The following is a 24,461-nucleotide window of genomic DNA, read 5'->3' as shown; positions in this document are numbered from 1 at the left end:
GTTATTTGGGTGCTCACAGAAAGGCTTTCTTTTCCTTTAATATTATGTTTTAGTCCACAGTTATAATTTATTTTTGAATTTTTATCTGTGTTGGAAGATCTCGTTTATTATTTTATGTCCCCAATTAAAGAATGTGGTCTGAAATATTTTTAACTAGATTGTGCTTTGCAAATGTAGTTGAGACTATCTTTTTATTCGTGTGCTTGTGACTTGCTTGAAATCAAGAATCACAAAATCGGTAACTTTCAAAAATTCAGAAGACAGTTTTTAAAATGTATATACATTTTTTTAAATAAAAGAAAAAAACTCAACAACTGTTGACTAGAATCTGACCAATAAACAAGTATTTGGTGGGGGGGGGGGGGTCTTGAAATTTCTTCCGTTATTCCTTCCACTGAGAAAGGTTTCGGAAGTATAACTTGATAAATTAGAACTTCTACATAATGTTGTGAAGAAATTACACCAAAATGATGTGAGGGAGCATATTAAATGTAACAGGGAAATCAAATATTGAGGTCCTAGTACTATGAATAATGATACATATTTCATGTCCATCTATTTTGGGTTTGCATTTTATTTTTCTTCGCTAATTTTAATTCTACAAGCTATAAATTCATAGCTACTACAGAGAAAGAAGATAATTTTATAATTGGATTTTTAAAAATTTTCCAAATGTTGATAGCCATATTAGATGTCAGTCATTTCTTAAAAGCAGTGAATAAAATACACATTTCAGTTATCTGGATTTTTTTCTAGATTTTTTGGGGGGTTTGGTTGCTTTGTTTACATCTTTTCTAGTCTGACATTTAGCAATGTATTTTCTTCTCTTAGCAATCTGATGCCTGTGGATTTTTTAGCCATAGTGTTATAATTTTAATATATAAACTTCTGTTTCATGAACCTATTTAAACAATTCTTTGTGTAAATCCTGGACGAAGTACAGTTACATTTCAGGCACTAACAGTAACAGCACTATTATTTCTGCTGTAGCAGGAGAAACCCGCCAGATCCCTTCAGTGCCTCACCTCGCTTTGCTCTCTGCCATGGTTCGTACAGATTTACCTGTGCTGAGGCTCCTCATGGCAGGTGGAGGGGCCAGCCTGCTCCCAGCTCTGGTCTCCGGGATAAGGAGGCCTTATTTCTATTTTCAAAACATTTCTGATCATTCTTCTGCCTTGACGGGAACACTTATCCAATAAAATATTAACTGCCTCTTTTAGAAAAGCAGACTTCTGAAAGGCAAATAATTTTCATAAATTACAGACCTTTAATCAAGGTAGAATTCCTTGTATAAAAAAAGGAGATGGAAAAGTAGAGGTTGCTAGAGAAATCTAACTCATCGACCTCATCTGCTTCCACTGTGGACATTAAGGAGAATTACATCTGTTAAGTCCAGAGACTTTTGTAGATAAATCTTACCTTTACCTTAGTTTCTGCCTCTTCCCTGGCCCTCTCCCCTGCACACCGGAGTTCCGTATCCAGCAGCCAGTACCGCATCACTGATAGACATAGCAGACTCCTGCTGGACAAAGAGAACTCCTGACCTTCCCCGCACCAGTGCTCCTCATTTTCCCCACGTCCATTCATGGCAGACTCGTCGTTTGATTTGGCAGGTCCCAGATCTTAAAAACATCCTTGATTCCATACCCAGCATTCAAATCATTTTGTTTCTAAACTTCAAAATAGATCAAGAATCCTAGCACCTCTGAGCCTCACTGCTGCTCACTCCTTAGCTGAAGAACCTCCCAAGGGCAAGGACCCTTGTATGACTTGTTTGTTGCTGAGTCTCCTGTGCCAGGAATGGTGCCTGGAACATAGTAGGGGTACAACAGATATTTGTGGAATGAACTCAAATTGATTTTGAGCATATAAAATAACATTAAACTATATATTAATTTTGTATGCTTAAAAGTATAATTTTGTCCTTTCTCAAGGAGACTGTAATTTTAAGTCATTTTGTTAACTCTTTAGTTTTGTCATTTTGGCCTAATAGTAACATCTACGGTTTATAAAACTGCTTCGTGTATGCCCGGTACTGTTTGAGGCACTGTGCTACTTGATTCACAAGACAGGGCTGTGAGATAATAGGGATCCTCATTTTACACATGAGAAACTGAGCTCCAGGGAGGTAAAGTGACTTGACTAAGGTTGTGAAATGAGTCAGTAGCAGGAATGGGATTCAGGCCCTGGATATTGTGATTTTTGAAGCCCTTATACATTCATAGCACTTCCTGCATCTACTTAGAAAAGAATGTATTTCCTTTTTTTCTTTAGATAGAGAACATAAGCAGGGCAGGGAAGGACAGAAGGAGAGGGAAAGAGAATCTTAATCAGGCTCCATGCCCAGTGAGGAGCCCGATGCAGGGCTCCATCTCACAACTCTGAGATCATGTCCTGAGCCAAAATTAAGAGTCGGACGCTTAACCGTCAGAGCCACCCAGATACCCTGAAAAGAATGTATTTCTAGGTCTTATTATAACACGTCATTTCTTTCTGTGGTAGTCTGGGTAATTGAAAAAAAAATAACCCCAACATCTCCGTGGCTTTACATCAAAAACACTTAATTCAGAGTCCATGACTGACTGCAGAGTAGCTGGCCAGTGACTCAGTAGTCCATCTATTTTCTTTAAAATGTTTTTAAAGAAAAAATTACATGTGATTTCCTTGGTGTATTTTTCTGAGTAATGATAATCTGAAATTCAGACAAGCTTTTTTCTCTTTTCTCTGAAAGACCTAATAATTTAACTGAAAATTTTAGAAATCATAACAATACATACTTTTGTATGAGCTTATTCACCAGACGAAGGTTCCTCACCCCTGCCCACACATGAACATCATCTGGCTTCAAGAAAGCCCGAGGCCCAGGCCCTAGCCCCATGGCTCTTATGTCATTGGTCTGGGATGATGCCCACTCACTAATGCTGCCCACTTAATTCCAGGGGAAAGCTGAGGTTCTGATTTTTAAAAAAACCATGTCTTCTCTTATTTGCTTTCTGTTTAGCCTTAAAAATGATGAACGTGCAGGGGGTCTGGGTGGCTCAGTTGGTTAAGTGTCTGCCTTTGGCTCAGGTCATGATCCCAGAGTCCTGGGATCAGGCCCCACATCAGGCTCCCTCGCAGCAGGGAGTCTGCTTCTCCCTCTCCCTCTGCTGCTCCCCCTGCTTGTGCTCTTCCTTTCTCTGTCAAATAAATAAGTAAAGTCTTTTTTTAAAAAATGTAATCAACATGCAGAGTAAGGTAAAGTAGTTACCTATTCTAGTCCCACAAATTTAAAGTGATTGACTTAATCTTAAAATAATGTTCTCTTCTGACCCAGTCTTAGGAAATTGATAGTATCAGCTATGAGCATGATCAGTTCTTTATTTTCCTCCATCTTTATGGTCATTTTAGTTTTAAAATAATACTTTAGGCTAGCCCGAAGACTTGAACTTTTATAATTGGTAGCTTATAGATTGGTTGTAGTGATGAGGACTTTGTTAAAAATGAAGATGAGGGGGACGCCTGGGTGGCTCAGTTGGTTGAGTGTCCAAGTCTTGGTTTCAGCTCAGGTCATGATCTCAGGGTCGTGAGATCAAGCCCCACGTTGGGCTTCACGCGGGGCATGGAGCCTGCTTGAGATTCTCTCTACATCTCCTTCTGCCCCACCTCTGTGCATGTGTGTTCACATTCTCTCTCTTTCCCTGAAAAAAAAAATGAAGATGAATATTCTCTGGTTTACATGTGTTTTCAGATGTCTAAGAGGCCATCCTAATTCTGTTAATTTTTATCAAGTCTGGTATATATTTCTGCAGAGTACTCCCCACCGCCCCCCCCAACCACCCTTATCCACAGGTGGTATGTTCTGAGACCCCCAGTGGATGCCTAAAACTGCAGATAGGACCAAGCCCTAATTATACCATGTTTTTTTCTATATATACATACCTAAAGTTTAATTTATAAATCAGGCACAGTAAAAGATGAATAATAACTAATGATAAAGTAGCACTTAAAACAGTTGTAATATACTGTAATGAAAGTTATGTGTGGTCTCAAAATATCATTTGTCCTGTACTTTTCTGATGGGAGAGGATAAAATGCCTGTGTGATGAAGTGAAGGGAGGGGAGTGACATAGGCGCAGCGACACAGCGTTAGGCTACTGGTGACCTGACGCTGTATCAGAAGGAGGGTCCTCTCTCTCCAGACTGTGGTTGACCGCAGGTAGCTGCAAGCGCAGAAAGCAAACTGGATAACGGGAGACTATACGAGTTGCACTTACATTCATTGATCATTTGTTACCTTATTTTTATGTTTTTGTTTTTCCTTTTTATGTCTTTATGAGAAAGGATCTTGAGTACTTGTTTTCTGTCTTTGTCACATTATTTTAGAATGCTAAGACTATCTTTGGATTTTGGGGTGACATTTGCAGATCAATCTAATTTTTTCAGTCTCACAGGTAGTGTAAGTATGTGTTTGTTGGGCCTTACTAACGTTGCACCCTCTTTGCACATTATTTTGAAGAGCAGGACATTTTTTTAAAACATCCTCATTTAGTGGCAGCATCCAAGATGGTGGGCTGAGGATGCCTCGTTTAGGCCTGACCCTCCTCTTGCCTTGTTCCTCTTTCCCTTTCTTCCCTGTGACTCTCTCTCCCACCTAGCTGGGTCTCTTGCAGCTCAGCCCCAGCCCACACTCTAGGGCGCTGGGTGAGTTCATGAGGGTTTTGTGATCTTGCCATATTATAAAGCTTTCATCAGTTTTATTCATGTTTCTGATTTATTTTTCTATCTCTGGTGATACGTAGGGAAGACTCTGAGGCGCCCCCTGACCTCCATGAGTTAAATAGTAAAATAAGCATGTAGAGGATGAGATCCCGGAGCTGGAGAATCCTCCTCTAAAAAGACTCCTTCAAGTCAGAAACCAGACGAGCGGAACAGCAGGAGTACGTTTAAACAAGTACCCCAGCACAAGAAACGCTGGTCTGGTGCCTGCAGCACACGGCGGAGGAGCCGGCACTGCTTGCGCCAGTGAGTAGTCAGGCCCTCCTCCGGCTGCTGCCCGTGACCATCGCGACTGTCGGGCCGTGTGTACTTGGTCCCATTCCGCAGCGCCGCACCATCTGCTAATCGTAACGGGGCTGCATTTACAGGTAGTTTGTACGGGAAACCCAAGTACCGCCAAGGCAACTTGAGTTTGCGCCTCGTCTCTTTGGCAGTTATGGCTCCTTATGAATTAATGGATTTGCATCCGTGTTCATTTATGAGTCTTTTAATATTTTGCACAGCAGCAGTATTTATTGAGTGCCTTGTGAGTCTGCCTAGATTGAAAGTCTCCCTGAGGAACGATCGTTCTGAGGTTCTGGAGTCTGAGCCTGCGAAATAGAGTCCAGGCCTGGTGTTTGCCCAGGGTGCTACCAGCTCCGGCCCCAGGAGGGGCAGGACGCTTCCAGAGGCTGCTGTCTCACAGATCCCAAGGTCATGCTTTATGGGGAAGGTCGTGGTTTTAGAAAGGTGTTTTCCCCATGATCACCCAAAACCTCTGGGTTAAGTACAACAGAGAACCGTGATCCAATGTTGGATAGTTCTGATCCCTCTTGTGCTTTCTTTGCTTTGTTAAGAATTAAGCATTCACCTCCCTGAAATTGTTTCCCTATCTTGGGAGCAAGAGAGCTTGACTCATCTTGCTGTGTTGTTACTAATAGGCATAATTTACATACATACGTACGTACATACATTTACTTACATGCATACATTTACATGCATAATTTACACAGTAAAGTGCTTTCTCTCTCCATCTGCTCCCCTCATGTGGGCCTCTCTCAGGCTTATTCCTCATCATGCTCTCAGCTCGCTCTCATTCTCTGTTCTCTTACATACTTATGCTCCTAGGGGGGAGTACTGCGACTTTTATGATTACGAGGAGGAAAGAGAGAAAAACCGTTCAAAAATCTATAGGAGGGAAAAAAGGTCGGTGGAGTAGAACTTCTGGAGAAATTAATATTGCTATAGAAAATACAAATTCTAACTTTAAAGAAAGATGTGTAGGTATGAACAGTGTCAGCCCATGTTGAATACGTTGGTTTAGAACACCTGGAATGCAGTTAAAGTGTTCGCATTTTAAGGTTTTAAAACTGAAATTCTGTCCTTAAATCGGGCTTAGGACAAAGATTACAGGCAGAATAAACCAGTTATAGAAAATTTGATGTTCATTCATATTTGTGTTTTTCTACAGAATATGTAATTAGAGTATCCCAGGCATTAGTGACTTGCTGCTCTGTTATTCATACCCAGGCAGTTGTAAGTGGAGGCTGTCAGTAGTTCCATGTAGGTATCTGAAGAGTCAGACTCTGGTGGGTGCACCCAAGCATTCCCCAGGGTGCTCACCTCGCTCTGTCATTTCACCTGACGCTGAATGTGACTCCCAAACCCCAGGTGGTGCCGGGCACCACAGACCCAGCCGTACCTTTCCCATTCCCATCCACACACGTCTGTCTGAGACAGTGCCCCCTGGAACTTTGAAGATCCTTCTCTGCTTGCTCCTGAAGGCTTATCTATTATTTCCTGTTATCCTTTCTCACCCTTCTATCCTCTCCCAGTTATGGTTCTAGTTTAGCTAATTATAAACCTTAGCTTCCTAATGATTTTTTTCCTTCAACAGGGTTGTCCTTTAATGGTCTTGAATGCCAGGGAAAGTGTTGAAGACCCTTCCTTAGCTAATGGCTCCTATCGTGCCTGTGTCTTTTCACGGGGGTGGTTATTTAGCTCTTCGGCATATTATGATTCTCCGTCAGGAACTGGGCTGCCCGTTCTTCGGCATTCTCTATTCTCACGTGGACTTGAGATCTGGGTTGGCAGGATCTAGGGCTGGAGATTTAATAGTTTCTTATCCCAGGTCTCTCTGAGTCCACAGTGCTGCTCTGAGCTCATAACCAGTCATGCCCTAGACACGCTGGCCTGGAAAATAGAACTGCTGCCTGCAGCCTTTCGTAGCCATGGCTGCTAATGTTGAGAAACATAATCTCAGCTTGGTACAGCATTGATATTAGAGTGGATTCGAGAGGCAAATATTTAAATTCGTTATAAATCCTTTAATTTGAAGTTTTAGTAGGTCATTTTGGTATACCACTAGACTGAGTTTGGAAAGGGGCTGACAACATTAAAATAGAATTTTTAAGCGCATCTAGTGCCTATGTACTGATTTCTTTTTTTGTAAGAAAACCCTTTAATAGAGTTAAAATTCAGGGAAGGAAAAATAATGGTTGCAATTTTTAAATAAACGTTCAATTTATAAGTAAAAAGCATTTTTGTATCTGTTACCCTAGTTACCAAGCAGCTTTCCTATATTTCTAGAGAAAATGGGCTCTGTCATTCAGAGTAATTCTGAAAAGTACTTTTGGGGAAAGGAGTAGAGAAGAGTACAGGAGGTTTCCCGTAGAGGCAGGACATGTTGCTGGAATAGCCATTTTCACAGTGAGTTTTTCAGGGTCCTCCACTAAATAGGAACTATATTGGATTGTGAGTGGGTATTTTCTTGTAGCTGGGATATACTGTTAGCCAACTAAACTGTGTAACAAAATTACATTCAATCGTTAGCAGGCTGCTGCAGTTAACATAGGGTGCTGCTATATTTGCACAGGGCTTAAAAACTTTATCTAAAGCAAATGTGAGACATTTCCTATATTTGCAAACACCAACCTTATCTCAAAGGAATAAAATCAGGAAATAAAGAGGAGGCCAAATTTTAAAATCCAAAGAAGCTGGAAGTGGCAGTTTCTGTACTGGAAGGAGAATGTATCTAACCCTGTATTTGTGCCTTTGTCCTTGATACTATTTGAACATTAGAGTTCTTATAATATTTCGTGGGCTGGGGTTGGCCAGGGCTCAAACTGTAGCTCCTATTTTGCTAAAAGATGAGTTTCCCTGGAGAATGGCAGGCTGTTGGATCACACCTGTAAAGAATTCCATCCAAACTGACTGTAGCGGGGAAGAATTGGCGGAGAAGGGTTGGAGGAGTTGAGTCCTGGAGGGCGGCAGAGTGAGAGACAGGGACGGGATGCCGGTGGGCTCCGATGGGAGGAGTGGCATGGAGAGGTATAGAGTGATGGGGCCGAGGCCTAGAACCTTCCTGGACAGCTGAGCTCACTTCTCTGTTCCAAATCAACAGGAGGAAAGGTGGTGATGGATGTTTCAGCATTTGTGAGCAGAGTCTTTGACATTTAAAGTCACTATAGTGTATCTGGGGCGGCTTCTTCCACCGTCCTCCACGCAGATTAGCACTTTTTCCTGCCACAGAAATGCTTTCAGATGAAGCCATCTTTTCTTCCCTGTTTACTGTCCTGTCCACCCCACCTAAACCCCGAGGCCACCTCCATGGAGTCCTTATCCTCCTCAGTGCCTCTCTTCTCTCTGTTGATCATAAACCTCTCCCAGACCCTTGATCCCTAGTGGTTTTTTGGTGCCGGTCTACAGAAAGTCTTGGCCTTTTAACTAAGCACTTTGTTTCCTATAGAAGTACTTATTACTGAACTTGGAGAAACTAATTAAGCAACACGTAGAACATAAATTGGAAAAACTATTAAAATTTAATGAGAACATTTAACATTGCAGATAGTCACTCTCTGAAGTGGAGTAATATTCCACCAAAGTAGCCCAAGGCTGATGGACATTTAGGGGAGTCGGTGCGGAAAGGCCTTTCTGCTGGCGGTTTTCACTCTACTGCCTAGGCCATCCTCAGCATGCCTACCCCGGACCCCTTCTAGTTATCCCCTAGGGGCACCGGAGCTAACCTGAAACATTCGGGACAGGATCAGTGATTGTTCAACGAAAGGGTAAGTCAGGGCAGCAGGAGAAACACCACTGGGTCCTCCGAAACCCTTTCCAGGCCCCCTGATGATGGGCATGTCTTCATTTTCTTTTCTTGTCTACACATCATATGCAAGTATTTTTCCTCCACCGTAAAATCAAGAAAGTGAAAACACTCCCATTCTCTTGTATGACAGGCTGATTTTAAGGAGTTTTATAGCCACAAGGATTTTAGAAGCTAAGGTCCCCCAAGAGAACAAGATAACCCCTGTGGAATTTAAAAAATGGAATGAATCCCTTTTGAAAAGCAGTGGTATGACCCCTGCCTCATCAGTCGGTGTGCTTCCTTAGCTTTGTAGAGCCCGTGTGATGTTCTAAGCAGCAAATTGAACAATTCCTTACAGACTAAGGCTTTTTGTAAATTATGAACAGACTTCCCATTTGCAGACCATGGTCTCTGTCAGGCATTTTTGTGTGTGATAACAGCTTTGACTCCATTTCTCCCTTTGTCTTTACTTCCAATACTACTCCTGTGTAATTTTGCATATATACTTGCGAATTACCATGAGTGCATTTTTAGAGTAAGACAGGGTATAAATATCTTAACAGATATACCTGAAAAGTTTTATTTTCTGCTAATTAAAGAATCTCAACTGTTAGTGCTAGTTCACCACGCAAACAGCGGCACTGCGGGGGGGGGGGTGTCCACTTGCTATTTGATCCTTCCTCGGCCTCCTGGGGCATTTCACGTTACTCCCAGAAAGTGATTTGGCCGCGCAGATGACAGTCATGAATTCGGTCTGGCTGATTAATCAGTGTCTATACCCAAAATAAGTGGTGTCCTAATTGATTCCCTTCTGGGGAGTTGAGCACTAAGTGGTCCCTGGGGGGCCATCTGCCTTCTCTTCTCTGTGTGGAAGCCCAGCCTTCTAGCCAGAACTGCTGCCGCGGCTTCTTTGATACACATTCCAAAGCTAAATAAAATACTCGGACGCTGTTAGCTGCCTCCTGACTTTAATGATTATTTGGATTGACCTTAGAGGCCACTGTAAAACTACATTTTAAAATTAAGGGATCATCAAACACACATCTAGTGGCTGTCGTTACAGAGCAGACGCAACCATGGTGGCTCTGAGTCAGCTCAAAGCCAAGGGCAGCAGCTTACCTGCCGGCAGAGGATGAGTCCATGCAGGGGTCTGTTTGTGAGAACCATGTGGTCAACAACCATCTGCCCGTGTTTGACAAAGACGAATTGTGTAATCACGTTCTACCATGCCACGGATGTTTGCTCACCACCTAGGTGGACGTGGGCGTGGTGCGCTTCACTCCCCTGGTGCGGCCCCGGATAGAGCAGCCCTTCAAGCTGGTGGAGAAGGTCGTTGAGAATGCCTTTCAGTTCCGGAGGAAATACTGCTATCGCGGGCTCGGGTAAGAATGCCTTCTCTTCCTTTCACTGGCACCCTTTCTAAAATCTTTAAGCACTTTAAGAACCTTGTTTTTATGATTCTTCAAGCTAACTGTAAATGTCACTCATCATTCAAATCATGAGGTGAACAAACCTTGACCACCACGGAGGAAAAAGCAAACCCCTGCTTTAACCTCAGAGGCCACCAACAGGTTTTATTTAACATCAGTACAATCTAGAGACTGGCAGTCACACAGCTGATAATGACCCTGTGTTGTGGGGGCCATGATTTCTCAGGGCAGACCATCCAAACTGTTTTTATGCTCAACATTCTGACGCCGTGTGGTGTTTTTTCCAACACCAACAAGTCTCCAGTTCAAGTCTGACACTGACCACCTGGAGTGGCATAGACCCTGTAGCTACAGGGTTCAGGGCCACAAGACTGCCCCCACTTCAAGTCCCAGGTCACCACTAGTATTCCGACCCACAGGCCATGAAATGGGGATTTCTGTGACCCCCTCTACCCCACTCCCAGCACCTATTTTCACCAGCCTTGGAAGCTCTGCACCCATCTTTAAGGGTCTCTATGGATGGTCCGTTCGTTAGGCAGTTGCTTAAATCATTGGCCACTAGCGATTGAGCTCATTCTCCAGCCCCTCGCTTCTCCCTGGAGGCGAGACAGAGTTCCAACCCTCTAATCACAGGGTTAGTTCCTTTGACAATTGTCCCCATCCTAAAGCTATCAAGGAATCCACGAAGAGTCATCTCAGCACGAACTCAGGTATACCTAATAAAACCCCTTTTCAACCATAACAAAAAAATGCCCCTGTCATCCCTTGTCAGGAAATTTTAAAGGATTTAGAAACTCTGTGTCAGGAACCTGGGACAAAGGCCAAATAATATATTATCACAGTGAGTTGTTTTTTGTAAAGACTTTATTTGAGAGAGAGAGAATGAACAGGGAGGAGGGGCAGAGGGAAAGCAGGCTCCCAGGTTGCCCAACACAGGGCTTGATTCCAGGACCCTGGGACCATGACCTGAGGCCGAAGGCAGACGCTTAACCAACTGAGCCACCCAGGCGCCCCATACTGCCTGAGTTTTTTCAGTGCTCTCTTTCCACCAAGTTGCTGTATCTCTTTTAAGGACACACTTAGAACTAGAAAGCAGATAAAATGTTGGAAGAGCCAAAATGACGTCACAAGGTCTTCCTACAAGCATGTTGTTATGTCACAGGGAGCTCCGTCATCCTGCTGTGTCTACTGCTCTGCACATGGCCACTGTCAGGAAGCCCAGGCCGAGCATGGTGCTTTAGAGTCCGTGCGCCTCCAGAGGCCCCGAAAGGGTATTTTCTATCCACTGGCAGCCAAGATGTTTAATTAGGCCCAAGGAAGGCAGGAAGTGTGTGTATTTTTTAAAGGCTGCCATCTGATATAGCCAAACTTTAGCTGTTTAAAGGCGCCCGGCTTCATAGGCACACATCTCTCATTTTTGATCCCACCTCCCCTTATATAAAACCCCATCTCTTCAGTCTCTCTCTGGTTCTGTGAAGTATCCTCTTAGCACATAAAATCATTTCAGGTACAGCTGGCGGCTGCATCCCGAAACCCCTGCAGCCCACAGAATTAATTCATTCTTGAGGATTTGAGCTGACGGATGTTAAATCCTTGTCTTGCCATTTGTTGGCTCTAATGAGGCCAGGATTTATACTTCACCAGATAGTTACTACTGGAGCAGAGACTTGAGGAGCAGAGTTGGTGACGGATGCCACTGGCTGTCTTGGTGCTAGTTAAAATGATGGCCTTACATCACCACCCCTGGTAGGCTGCAAGCCCCAGCCACAATGTGCATGATTTGACGAGTAGAACCCAAGCTGGATTTCACACTCGCCTTTCACGCAGGGTGTGTACATGATGGCCCTGATTCATGGAGGGGGAAAAAAAATCACAAAAAGTACTTTCTACTTTTGGAAATCCTGGAATTGGCCTCAGAGCTGGCCCTGGCATTTCCAACCTAAGTGATGGGCCCCTTCATCTCATATACACAGTCCCTTGTGCAGAGAGGGACCCCAAATAGTGTGCCCCGCTTTGAGCCATTGGTGTCCTTCTGTCACATTCACCCACACATTGGTCCCCCCTTGCCATGAAGCTGAACTCCGAGATCACAGCTCACCTGAAACCACAGGGAATGTACAGTTCCTTACTGACAGGACCAGCAGCCTGTAAGAAAAACTCCATCTCCATTGGCCATGACCTCTGAGTTCCGTAGAGCCCCCAACTACTGAGAAAAGAAAATCTAGGTATAGCTTTGCAACATTTCAGTCAGTTTTGTTACTCATTTTAAAACCGTGATCTGTTTGGTTAGGTGAAATTTAAAATATATACTTCAAATCAGTTGTAAAGATGCTGCAAGGTAAATGTAAAAGAGGGAACTGTTTGCATTTCCCTATCACCTATTTCTGAACTTGGCAAAGAAAGGTCATTCCTTGGGGGTGAACACTTACAAAAACTAAGTTCAAATTACAGAGAATCAAGAAATAAGACAAGTTTCATATTAAAATATGAGGCAAATCAAACATTTCTATAAGAATACAACTGAGCAGATGTTTCTTTAAACTTACCTTAAAGGTGCTTTTACTGATTGAGCTTTAGAAGATATTTTCCCTTGTGGACATACCTCACAGGTCAGATGAGCTCTGCCTTCAGTGCTCCTTGGTACCTGTTGCTTGGTGGCAAGATCAAGATCCTTCTCCATCAGCTTGGGGCCCCACGGCCACTCCAGCTGCCTCCACCACTCCCTCCGCTTGTCAGTTGTCAAAACGATGTCATTTTCAAATGAGAGTAGAAGGAAGCATCATGATTGATTTACAGAATTCCTTAAGTAAAATTTTGATTCTCTCCTCAGAATGTTATTCCCTGAAATTCAGCGTGTGGAAAGCACTGAAAAACTGTTGGAGTTGGCAGATGTGGACCCTACCCTTCAACCCAGCCAGCTCTCTGTTTCACATTTTAAGAGCCTGTGTGATGTATACCAAAAAATGTGTGATGAAGACCCACACCTCTTTGCTTATAATTTCAGAGAAGAACTCAAAAAAAAGAAAAGCAAAAATCAGGGAGAAGAGGATGCCAAGGAGAGAGAGAGACTACAGCAGCATATCGAATGTTGATTTCCACGATGTTGAGCTGCTCAGATGCGTACTCATTTGTCTTCCATAGAAGGACAATAAAAATACGATTACCAGATCGACTTATTTCCCTTTTACTGTACAGTTTGGTAGAGAAAATAAATATAATCAAATAAGCTACAGTACAAGCTTTCTTTTAATATATATACTGCATAGGTAGGACATGTTCAGTATAAACAGCATCTGTTACAACCTTACAAAAATGAAATATCTGCACGTTGTGCCCCTCACCCACATTAAAATAAATATGCTTTAAATAAAGCAAAAACTAACAGCTCAAAGAAAATGCCCAGAGGATTGGAAAAAACAATGACCTTTTTAAAAACTATTTATTAATCACAACTCCCCCCCCGTTACTTTTTCCACATAAATTAAAATAGATTGGAATTTTAAGGATCCTAAGTCATTCTGATACCTGCTCAAAAGGGATATAAACTAAGTAATTTACAGATTCTTACAGATTCTGATCAGTTTAATCTAGTTTTCTGATCTACAATAAATTAAAATAACTTAAATCTTTACAACTATTTTGTGGGAAAATGTACGCTGCACAAAACCCAATAATGAATAGTTTTTCTGGAATTTCCACTTGACCACCAGTTGAAAAGTAAAGCAAGCAATGAACCCATATCTGGATTGAAACTGCACTACAACTTGCCGTGGCTCTCTGTTTCATAAAAACACTCCTCGCTGACCACCGAAGTTAAACTCTGGACACTGAACTCTCGCTGCAGAACAGAACTGAGATCAAGGTTGACATTTTCAGACTGACTGTCAAGGGACTGATGCCGAATCTGTGCCTTCAGCAAAGTTCCCCTGTCCCGTTTGGTGCTGTTCGCTTTCCGTTTGATGGCGCAGAAGTGCCCCCGCACCAGTTTGGGCTGCTCCCCCTTCGGCCGGCCCTCCGTGCCAGGCTGCTGGTCGGCTGGCTTCGCGTCAGGGTCGTCGGAGATCCTCAGCCTCTGGAACTGAATTTCTATGTCTTTGGTAGGGCTGCCCTGTTTGAGAGTCTGATGGTAGTCCTCGTCGTCGTCACTCAGAATGTCACTCTCCTTGATGAGACTGTCTGACAGATCAGCCAGGCCCGGCGGAGGGTGTTGCAGGGGGTCCTGCCTGCTCCCGCCCGGGGGGCAGCCGCTGCTCTGCGTGCTGCTGCTCAGGCTGCACTCGTCCGAGTCCAGGGAGCTGCCCTTGCCGGGCTCGCCGGGCCACTCGCTGCTGGAGGAATTCTTGAGGACTTTTAAGGACCTGGAGGAAGCTGCAATGAGAAAAGTGCGTTTCCCCCTCATGATTGAGAAACAGGCGCCACAATGCATAAGTTTTGCGATGTACGTTCTAAGATGTAACATCTTAATTCAGATTTCATCCTCTCACTTCTATGACCAACTATCCTGGAACCTGGGAAAAAACATGCAGATACTGCAAGTGTGGACATTTTTTACTATGTTTATTTGAAATTTTATGTTGGAGGATTGGGCATTTCTAGATGACCTATTACCAGAGCTCGATTGTTTAGACAGAACAAGCTATAAACTATTACAAAGGTTAGGATTCTTATTTTGCCAATGGATAAATGAAAAGTTACTAGTAAAATCTAGGTCCCTTTCTTTCACTAAAGTACTCTGAAATTGGACAACCAAGATTATACCGTATTTCTACGCCTACCTGCTCACCTTGTTTATTTCCCTTGCTGCTCCATGAAAAGTAGAAAAATGCCCTTCGTCACTCATGAGAACTCTCTCTGCTGGAATTTCTATCCAGCTTTCAGAGATTTAATAATAATTTAATCATTTGTGTGTTTTTAATTCCTTTCTCTTGGGTTGAAGGGAAAAGGGGAGCTCTCAGCTGTGATGTTTTTGATGGCTATGGCGTATTTTGGCAATAGAGGAAAAAAATAGAAAATATACGGTGAATTTGAAGAGAGAAAACAATTTGGAAACAATTTGAAAAATGACAAACAAGACCAAAGATATTAAAACAGTTAATACAGAAAGAGGATTTAAACTGAAATTTTAAAAGCAGGAAATTTAAAATTTAAAAGCAGGCAGAAAGTTTAAGAAAAGCATGATTTGGAGTGTTTACTTGCTGACTTAATTGACTGGGTAAGAATTAATATAAGTTTTCTTATCTTAATTCATCAAGTAGTGGCTTTCTAGATGCCTGGAGCTGTTCTGAGCACTGGAGTACTCCAGTGAACTAAGCTAAGCCCTGGGACTCCTGCACATCTCGGTGGAAGAAAGAAATAAGCTGGTAAAGAGACTATGTGGTAAGATGAGCTGGTGGTAAGATGAGGACGTGGGATTGGGAGTGGTTCTAGTTTATACAAGGTATGGGAGCAAGAGGCATTTTAAGTTGTTTGTTTTTTAAGATTTTGAGAGGGAGAGAGCACAAGCAGGGGGAGTGGCAGAGGGCGAGGGAGCAGCAGGCTCCTCGCTGAGCAGGGAGCCCAATGCGGGGCTGAATCCTGGGACTCTGGGATCATGACCTGAGCTGAAGGCAGATGCTTAACTAGCTGAGCCACCCAGGTGCCCCTTAAGTTTCTTGAAATAAAATTGCCGCACCACTCTGCATTTGGGTGTCTGGTTCAGAGCTTACAGAGCTGCCCCTGGTACTTTACAAAGTGATGACTCACTGTTGTATTACAAGAACATATATCCTTATAGAGAAGCTCATGTCTTCCTAAATAAACACAGGGCCAGCAAAAGTTCTCACCTAACTTGGCTGAAACAGGAACTCGGTTCTTAAGGGGTACCAGGCGATCCTTACAAGTTTTGTCCAGGGGTAATTCACACTTGATGTGACGCCTGAAGTTTTCCCTCAGGATAGATCGAATCACCTTGACGATGTTGGTTTTGCTTTCACTATCACTGGTGAGGGGAGAAGAGAAAACAGCAGTCACGTCCAGTGTCTCATGCTTCGAGTCCACATCCCTGGGTCCTTACCTGTCCTATTACTGCTCTCAGGACAGACTGAGCCTCTTTGTACCTTGGTTTCTTCATTTACAAAAGAAGTGATCGTTTCTGAAGCGCCTCTGAGCACTAAGATTTGGATATATTTAATCGGTGTATTCTACTACAGACACAGTTGCCATTTGGGGGGAGGCTGGGTGTGATCCTGAAGTCATCAAAATTCAGGAGCGCACTAAAAATAAACTCCCATTTTTAAGAGAGCGTATTCTGTCTTATTCCCGTTGGCTTTAATTTTTGGATGTGAGCAGTACCTGCAGCACAGTTGGAAGATGGTTTCTGGCCGTCCTTCTAGTTCTGACTTCGTATGGATCAGTTCCCATACAGAATTATTTTCTGTCCCTGTGTAAAAGGAAACAAGGTTCTACAACTTTGCCAAAGATGTGAAGTTCAAAACTCAAGTCAAATATTCCCTGTCCTGAGTCTCACCATTTTCTTCTGTGTCTCATTCTATGTATGACTTTCACAAATAGTTAACAAAACTTAAATACTTCTTAGTTACTTTTCACATTTCCTGGTAGTTTTCCATCCATCTTAACGTGCTTTCTCCCTAGCCCTGGATTCCAGATCTCCCCAGGAAAGAGGTTAAATGGATCCTGTTTTTCAACCCCATTCCATTCATTGTATTCTTTGGAAGGAACAGTAGGATGTGCTCAGGTGCTGGAGGTAAAACAGGCCAGCCCGAAATCAGTCCCGGTTTAGGAAACGTAAGCACTGCAAACAAAAATTAAACAGGGACCCAAAACATGACTGCATGCTTTAGACTGTTGGACCTTTCTGTCATCGGAGGCATTGTCACCAGAACATGGTTATTCTAGAAGGACCTCTGAACATTTTCCAGGGTTGGAGGGTTTTTTTCCTAATATCATATAGAATACTGCTTAATCTTTAGGAATTTCCTGGTGTATCAAAATTTTTTAAATTTAAATTTGTGGTCTTTTGTTAAACAACTTTTAGGGTATCAAAGATCTTAGGAAAAAAATGTTGAAAACCATTTGATAGCAATAATAATAATGAAGAGAGGCATTTGGCAAAGAAAAGCCAAATTTGACATTTACTTTCTCCAAGTTTGTTCAAACAAACAAACCTCTCATCCTCGTTTTCCTTGCCTATAAAACGCAAAGACCCAAGGTTCTTCCTAGTTTTTCATTCCACAATGCAAAGAAGTCTCTTTAAAATGCTTTTTCCCGGCATCATACCACACGAAACAATTACCTGCTGTATTCCCCAGTCTGACTTGAAGTGCGGATATGGGGATCAACCAGCGGAATTTAAATGGGTCCAAGTCGGCAGAGCCATGTGCAGGCCGGGAATTCGAGGGCTGGAACAGGAAAACCCCCCCGAGAAGAGTGTTAGAGCAAGCTCTCACCCAGAGAGGAGATGTGTAGGGAATGGAAACTTGAATTCTCCCTGAGTGCACGGTTCCTTGCAGCTGTGTGAGTGGTCAGGGTGCAGGTATGCTCCCAGTTCTCAGCTCAGACTGGGGTAGCGGGGAAGCAGAGCTGTGGTCTGGGGCACACAGACAGATGCCAGGCAAGAATGACAACCAAGCCTTCTGTGTCCTCATTACTTCTGAACAGTAGTAACACTGATGGCTTATGGTATCCACGGCTAAGCTTTTTCTCTTTTTATTTTTTTGAAATAAGGTAAAAGTAGTTTGAGAACAAACCAAAGTTACGCAGTCTCTTACATACATGGAGCAAACATGGGCCATTTTCAGGGATATGGAAGCTGATTTTCTGTACAGGCCCCAGCACGGGTATTTGTCTACAACTTCTTTTAAAACAGACATTGTTTGTGGGGAGAATAAGAAATAGCTTGAGTATCTGGTTTGGTTAGTCACCCCAGGAATAGTCCCATTAGTCCACTGAGGCCTTGATGCTGAGCGGGCTCCTCAGATCAACACTGACAGGAGGACAGAGCCATGGAAACGCAGCTTTAATTTCATGTACTTCTTGTCTTACCAATTTCTTTTTCAGTTTGCAGTTTTCTTTATAAACCAATATGACAGCTCTCTTAAAAACTAAAGAAAGGAAAAGAAAAAGTCTTTCATTATTTTGTACGAACTTTCTTCCAAGGCTGAACTAAGACGGATGTTTTAATAGAACCAAGAAGCTCCAAGACCCCACTATGCCAGCACAGGAGTGAGTGTGCTTCCCTCTGATCAGACTTCATGATGCAGAAATACCTGCTTATTTAAAAGCAATTAGCTGAAGTAGAACTTGGCGATTTTTTAAAAATTCTTGTTTTATTGAAATCTGAGAACATGGTGTTCATCTCGGTGAGAATACACTGTCGTCTATAATCGGTCTTAGTGAGAATTAAGACATTTTGAAATGCAGCAAACAATTAAGATAGCAGGTTTCAAAATAGCCTCAGGAGATCTGTTCCTGTAACACTTGGCCAGAACCACTAAGCCAAGCAGAAGGGAGAACAGGATAATGAGTATGCAGAGCGAGAGCATTTTAAATAGTTGGAAGCTGGCTCTGTTAAGTCAAAAGCCATTATAGCAATGATTCTCACTCCTTCTGAAAATCAGGAGTTAGCTGGACTGATGGGTCTAGGAAGATCTTCATTTTCACCAGCCTTTTTTAAGTTTACATTTTTTCAAATGGGATACTAACCAAACACCGTGAGCTCAAGGTCCTTTCTGGCTTTTCCTAGAGACAGAAATGGATTCAACCAGGAAACTGCAGAGTGCATCAGAAGTTCCCCCATGGAAAGTTCTGTTACCTGTATCATAAAAACAGGAGATGAAGACATGCAGACCCCAGGGGTAGGTTGTCTCATGTTGGATAGTGAATCACATGTACATATGGGGATTGTAAGTACATTCAATGTGATTTTTATGGCTCCCATAAACACAGGGCATTTAAATAGTATACGTTTTGAGAATATGAGCAAAGCATCAAACTCTGAAAAATTACAAATAGAAAGGTATTTTGGTTCAGTCCACACATTATATGTAAATGGACACTGAGGTCCATCCAAAGTGTCTTCATTAAAATTGACCTCAGGCTCTAGCACATTCACCACCCCTGATCCATAAACTATACTAGGCCTGCAAATAAAAAAGGACCAACACTGAAACTGACTCTTAACAAAAAATTAAAATCCAGTTGTTTCCTGTTCTTGCCTTTCTCTACTGAAACCTATGTTTTCTTCTATGTAGACTTGAATAGCTCAAGATTTTAATTTAGTAATCAACCAGAAAAGAAAAATACAGAAATTGTCAAATTCCACCTAAACTAGTTCTGCAAGTAAGGAGGCAGCCACTGATGTGAGATATCTGGCTCTCTCCACCTGCTGGCCCCCCACTTCCTGTATTCATCCTCCCCCGTCGGCTCACGCTCTCCGTGTACGTGCCCACCTCTGGGACGAGTCCTGCCTCACACCCCATGGAAGGGGAGGAAGGGGTAGGGATATAAACTCAGTGGTATTTCCTTAGTGGTATTTCTTGTTGTCTTTTGTACAGTGTTAAGGTGATGGAAGGTTACATTCTTAAAGCAGTATAATGAACTTTATGTTCTGTTTATACTTAAATGGTGCGGCTTATTGCAAGCATTAAGATCAAAAAACCAGTTTTAGTCCTTTTCTCCTCTAGGAGAGCGCAAACAGGGAGGCCCAGTTTGGAGATCACCTGTAGATGCAGTGGACAAACACATTAAGCCTCTCGGAATCTAGAAGTGCCACTGACCTCCTTCTCTGTTCCACTCTGCTCTGCTACTAGCTGGTCAAACACGGTCCCATAACCCTCGTAGACCTTCTGCATCTCATTGATGTGACTTGCTACTTTTTCCATTGCCTTTAGTGCTTCTGAAAAATATGAAATCGTTATTTGATAAATTTTGTTTAAGTCCTACCAACAGCAGTGATGAAGCAGCTCAGGATTCAAGACCAGTTCTTACTAACAGAAGCATTACGTGGCGTGGCCCACACAGCCCACTGTAATCCAGTCATTATAATGAAGAACGGTAGAATGATCTCGCACCTCCAGTTCTCTTTGAAATGAGGCAAAACACAGCTAAAAAGTATCACTAATAATAACAGCTAACACTGATCGAGCACCTTCTATTGGGCAGGTACTATAACGGGTGGTTTTTTTAACCATCCCATTTCAACCCCACTCAATGGCTGTAGGAGCTGTAATCAATCCCAGTTCACAGAGGAGGAAACTGAGGTGCAGACGGGTTAAGTATTTTGCCAGACATAAAGAGAGAAAAGTAGGGATTAGAGCCAAAACTGAAACCCAAGACTGACTGGCTATCGGAGACCTGCCCTTAAAGTCTGCTTCTCCTCCCGCAGCAATGACTGCAACTGTGAACTACAGCAGTTTGTTAGCAAGAACTTACTGATGTCTCTGTAAATGTCCCTAATGACCAGAGCAAATGCCTGCGTTTACACACAGTGCTGCTTTATGAGTTTCAACTTGGGCATGTGAGGGACAAAATGATTTTGTCAAAGTCAAAAAGCAAAATTTCAGGTCACCTATAAATTTAGTATTTTTCATATTTTGTTCCCCTGATTGAGTATTTTAATTCAGTTTGGAGGGAACTTTAGAAGGCAATTTTTAACATACCCATTTAAACATCATCGTGATGAAAAAGGACCTTTTCACACATTATTTGAATAGTAATCATAATTTGTATCATTTACTTGTAGAATTTAACTTCCACGTAAAAAAATTTTTGTTACTTATGATACGAAAGTATACCTGTCACAGAAAAAGAGCCAGCTTAATTGACACTTTTCTCAGTGTGTATTATTCAGTACTACTAATACTTATGAATAAATTTGTTACTCTACACAGGTATTTTATTACCGGGAGACCACCTAGCTTTCACATGCAGAGAACAAATCACTTTCTCTGATTCAAACACAGACCCCTTTAAGGGATATTCTACTTCCTAGCGAACTGAGGAGCTTGGTGTATTTGACAAATTGTATCTTCGGCCCGTAATTTCTGAGGTTACAAAAGACACATGAGCGTGGATTATAAAGCAGAACGTGTGCCTGGGAGCTGGGCTGTGGTGCGGGGCTCTGCCCTGAAATCGCCACAAGGTGGAGCCTCACCCAACGGACTGGTCGGCAGCACTGCGTTACTAACCAAGAGACCCAAAGTGATGGATTTCATCTCTCTGAGCTCAAATATGTTCCTTGAAAAATGAAAATGGAATCGTCCCGCCAGAGGGGCTTGGGGCTCCTCCGATGACACAATTTCGCCCCAGTATCCTGCCCATCTAAAGGGATGGCCCTATACCTAGCTATTTTCACAGACTAAAATTACATCTAAGCTTAGTAACTGTAGTACTGAGACGTGTCTGAGAACGTGAGGAAGTGGGGAGGAGAAGCAGCGGCCTCGGAGGCTTAGCAGGGGCGGCGGTCACAGCCCACCCGCAGCCAGCTCTCCTACCTGTCAGGTGGTAGTGCTCCTCGCTCTCGCGGTCTGTCAGCGACACAAGCTCCTTGAGCAGCAGGGGGTACTTGAGCACCCTCTGAACCGGCTTGATGAGGTAGGACTCCAGGGTGGAGGAATGCTGCTTGGTGGGATTCCGGGCATCCAGAAACGCCTTGAAGGCTTTATCGGTTTTAGCTACAAGCAGGTGGATAAAAGACCCTTAGAAGAGCACAGCAGGATAAATTGAACCCGACTTCACTTAATTTTTAATGGAATCCTAGATCATCCACTTCTGTGGTCCTCCTAATGCCATTCTTTATAAAAATCCAAATTCTTCAGTGGGTCAGGCACCCAGCTGTCACAGCTCGGGGGCAAATCCATGAAGAAAGGGCTTAGGAAGCTGTCTAAATAGTACAGTCCGTACACCAAAGAGGAACACCAAGCTGAAATGCAGGAATGTCTGACTTTAAAGGCATATTCACATGCAAACCCATGAGAGATTGTTACAGGTACCTAAAAAGTGTGTTTCAACCAATTCATAAAGCCACAAAACAGTATTATCCAGACCGTACACCTACCTTCAAAAGAATCCGATAGCAAAATAGTAATTCTTACCCCCCCGTCCTCGCACAGATTTGTTATTCTATACACTAGGGGCTATCTTTTCTTTTAAAATAAATTGATAAGCACTGCAGCCTTCACCCCCACACCTCTGAGCCGTCTATTCCCCCAGATGCCATGGGCAGGGAAAGCTACCTGTGTCCAGTGTGTGACACTGTGAAGGGGACACACGGGAACCCAACCCCATTCAGTTTTGAGAATGCCAACGGATGTACCAGTTACTGCTTTGGATTCCACCTGCTGATACTGGTTGACCATCTGTGTGAAATTCAGCCAGTTTGAATGAAATGACACCCTTATTTGGGGTTTTGTCACAAAGGCAAAAATCTACAACTTCTAGGAGACATGGTACCATTTTGAATGTGACCAGCAAAGTGGATGGTGAGATGATCGTTCAGAACTGAGCAGAGCACTGCGTGCTTTACTTTTACTGTCAGCAGCAGCTGTTCCTGGAGGAAACGCCGACGGAGTCCGATCTCTGTTTAAACAAGTACAGGACACAGATTCTGGCTGGGGCTTCCTCACCTGAAGCACTTCAGGACTCCACTGCTTAACCCTGAGCCCGTGCTCCTAGGATGCTATGAAGATCGGCTTTAAGCCATTGCAGAACCGCATGCGCGGAACCGGCTAACGGAGTGTCGGAGGAAACTTCCATGCCTTCCGTGATACTGCGGGAGACTGCTGCCGGTTCTGAGAGAGGACACTGAGGGCAACCTTCAGGTCCTGTCCAACGCCACCGAGAAGCGTATCATGACAGACAGAGGAAGCCGCCTGGAGTTCACCTCGGCTGCCACCCGTTGATGCAACTAAAAGAGTTCAAATATAGACCTCTCCCTGGACACTGGCCACTGTCCCAGAGGAGACGGTTCCCTGGCTTCGCGGGAGCTGCGTGAGGCCAGGTGTAATTCCGAAGGCATTCGAGTGCGGGGGGAGTCATTTTTACCCCAGAAACGTATGACATTAGAGCAGCGGAGGCTTCGGCAGCTTTGGGTCTTGTCGCCCGGCTCCCATGACAGAACGAGAGGGCACAGGCGCCTGGTAACCCTTTCTGGAGACGGCTCGGCTGAACGTAAGGACTGCACGGATTTCCCGCAGACGCCTGCCAGGGTCGGAGCCGCCTGTCTGCCGCGCTGCGTGCGGACCGCGTCCCTGCCACTGGCGACCTTCCGTCCTGCGCCGGCCTCCTGACCTCCCCGCCTCTTCTCCCCGCCACCACAAATGCGAATCCCGAAGGACGGGACAGAAACACTTCTGAGACAGACAGACTGGAGAATGTTAACCCTCCGGTGTGAGGCCCAGAGCACAGCCTCCAGGAACAGACCGGCTGCAGCTACAGCAGCCGTCCGCGCCAGGGCGCAACACGAACAGACCAAACCACAGTGCATGTGATGGGCACGGCGGCCCAAAGCGCCCTACAACACGCGTGCAGCTGCTCAGGGTCACGGCTGTCATCACATCCTCCAGTACACGGCTGACCGGCCCGTGACGCCACCGGGCCTCCAGGCCACCTGCTGCGGGGCGGCCCCGGCGCCGTGTCGGATGTGCGAGCCAAAGGGAAGAGGGGGGAGGGCGACCCCGCGGGTCTACCTGGGCTCCAAAAAAATGGCAGGCTTCAGTTAAAGCCAATAAAAGATGATGGAAATGTGGAGATATGAAAGGTACTTCAGGGACAGGATGTGGGCTGTTAACTGTCAGTGTTTGCCTGGTTCCATCAAAAAGGCCTGAACTTTAGTTAACACACTGCTGTGGTTCCTCGGGCCTAAGAAGCTTAACGAGAAAGGAAGAAAACCGCATACGTTCTTTCCTGTCCCCATCCAGCGTCTTAGGGTTCCTGGTTTTTAGATCAAGGAATTTGAAAAAAAAAAAAAAAAAAAAAGAATCCAGAGGTAATTTAACAGCAGAGTGACATATGGCAGAGAAACATCTCTGCTCTTAGGACACATGTTCACTCTTACCAGTAAACTGAAATACACTAAGAATTTTTTCTTTAATGTCTGTCAATGTAAAGGTCAGGAACAGAGCATGAGCCATTAAAACTGCACTTATCCCTACTTATTAAATGCAAATTTACTGTTAACAACTAAAAAAAAAAAAAAAAAGCACAGCTATAAA

At 43.7% G+C, this 24,461-nt stretch overlaps 2 protein-coding genes across 15 annotated transcripts in view; one reads left to right on the top strand and one right to left on the bottom strand.

Moving 5' to 3' along the window:
* TFB1M (transcription factor B1, mitochondrial) overlaps positions 1 to 24,448 on the top strand; it is a 79,798-nt gene extending 55,350 nt beyond the window's left edge. The window contains exons 6-10 of one of the 4 annotated variants that reach the window (XR_004628185.1): positions 10,079 to 10,206; positions 13,085 to 15,630; positions 18,409 to 18,474; positions 18,995 to 19,106; positions 21,141 to 24,448. Coding sequence is in view for 1 of the 4 variants with exons in the window: in XM_002927153.4 (XP_002927199.2) it covers positions 10,079 to 10,206; positions 13,085 to 13,346 (390 nt within the window). In the remaining 3 variants the exon portion in view is untranslated. Of the gene's footprint in view, positions 1 to 10,078; positions 10,207 to 13,084; positions 16,527 to 18,408; positions 18,475 to 18,994; positions 19,107 to 21,140 lie in introns of those variants that run through there. The other 3 variants (XR_004628186.1, XR_004628187.1, XM_002927153.4) reach the window with 3 other exon arrangements.
* TIAM2 (TIAM Rac1 associated GEF 2) overlaps positions 13,423 to 24,461 on the bottom strand; it is a 257,808-nt gene continuing 246,769 nt past the window's right edge. For all 11 annotated transcript variants that reach the window (XM_002927152.4, XM_034669352.1, XM_034669356.1 and 8 more), the window contains 8 exons: positions 21,744 to 21,923; positions 20,028 to 20,146; positions 18,955 to 19,063; positions 18,295 to 18,353; positions 17,546 to 17,651; positions 16,585 to 16,672; positions 16,077 to 16,231; positions 13,423 to 14,622 (listed from right to left, as the gene is read on the bottom strand). In XM_002927152.4, coding sequence (XP_002927198.2) covers positions 14,012 to 14,622; positions 16,077 to 16,231; positions 16,585 to 16,672; positions 17,546 to 17,651; positions 18,295 to 18,353; positions 18,955 to 19,063; positions 20,028 to 20,146; positions 21,744 to 21,923 — 1,427 coding nt within the window. In that variant the 3' untranslated portion in view covers positions 13,423 to 14,011. The remainder of the gene's footprint in view (positions 14,623 to 16,076; positions 16,232 to 16,584; positions 16,673 to 17,545; positions 17,652 to 18,294; positions 18,354 to 18,954; positions 19,064 to 20,027; positions 20,147 to 21,743; positions 21,924 to 24,461) is intronic.

This window comes from Ailuropoda melanoleuca, chromosome 10 (genome assembly GCF_002007445.2).
Source record: "Ailuropoda melanoleuca isolate Jingjing chromosome 10, ASM200744v2, whole genome shotgun sequence".
NCBI lineage: Eukaryota > Metazoa > Chordata > Mammalia > Carnivora > Ursidae > Ailuropoda > Ailuropoda melanoleuca.
The sequence above is the reverse complement of the archived record's forward strand: the minus strand, read 5'-3'. Positions and strand labels throughout refer to the sequence as shown.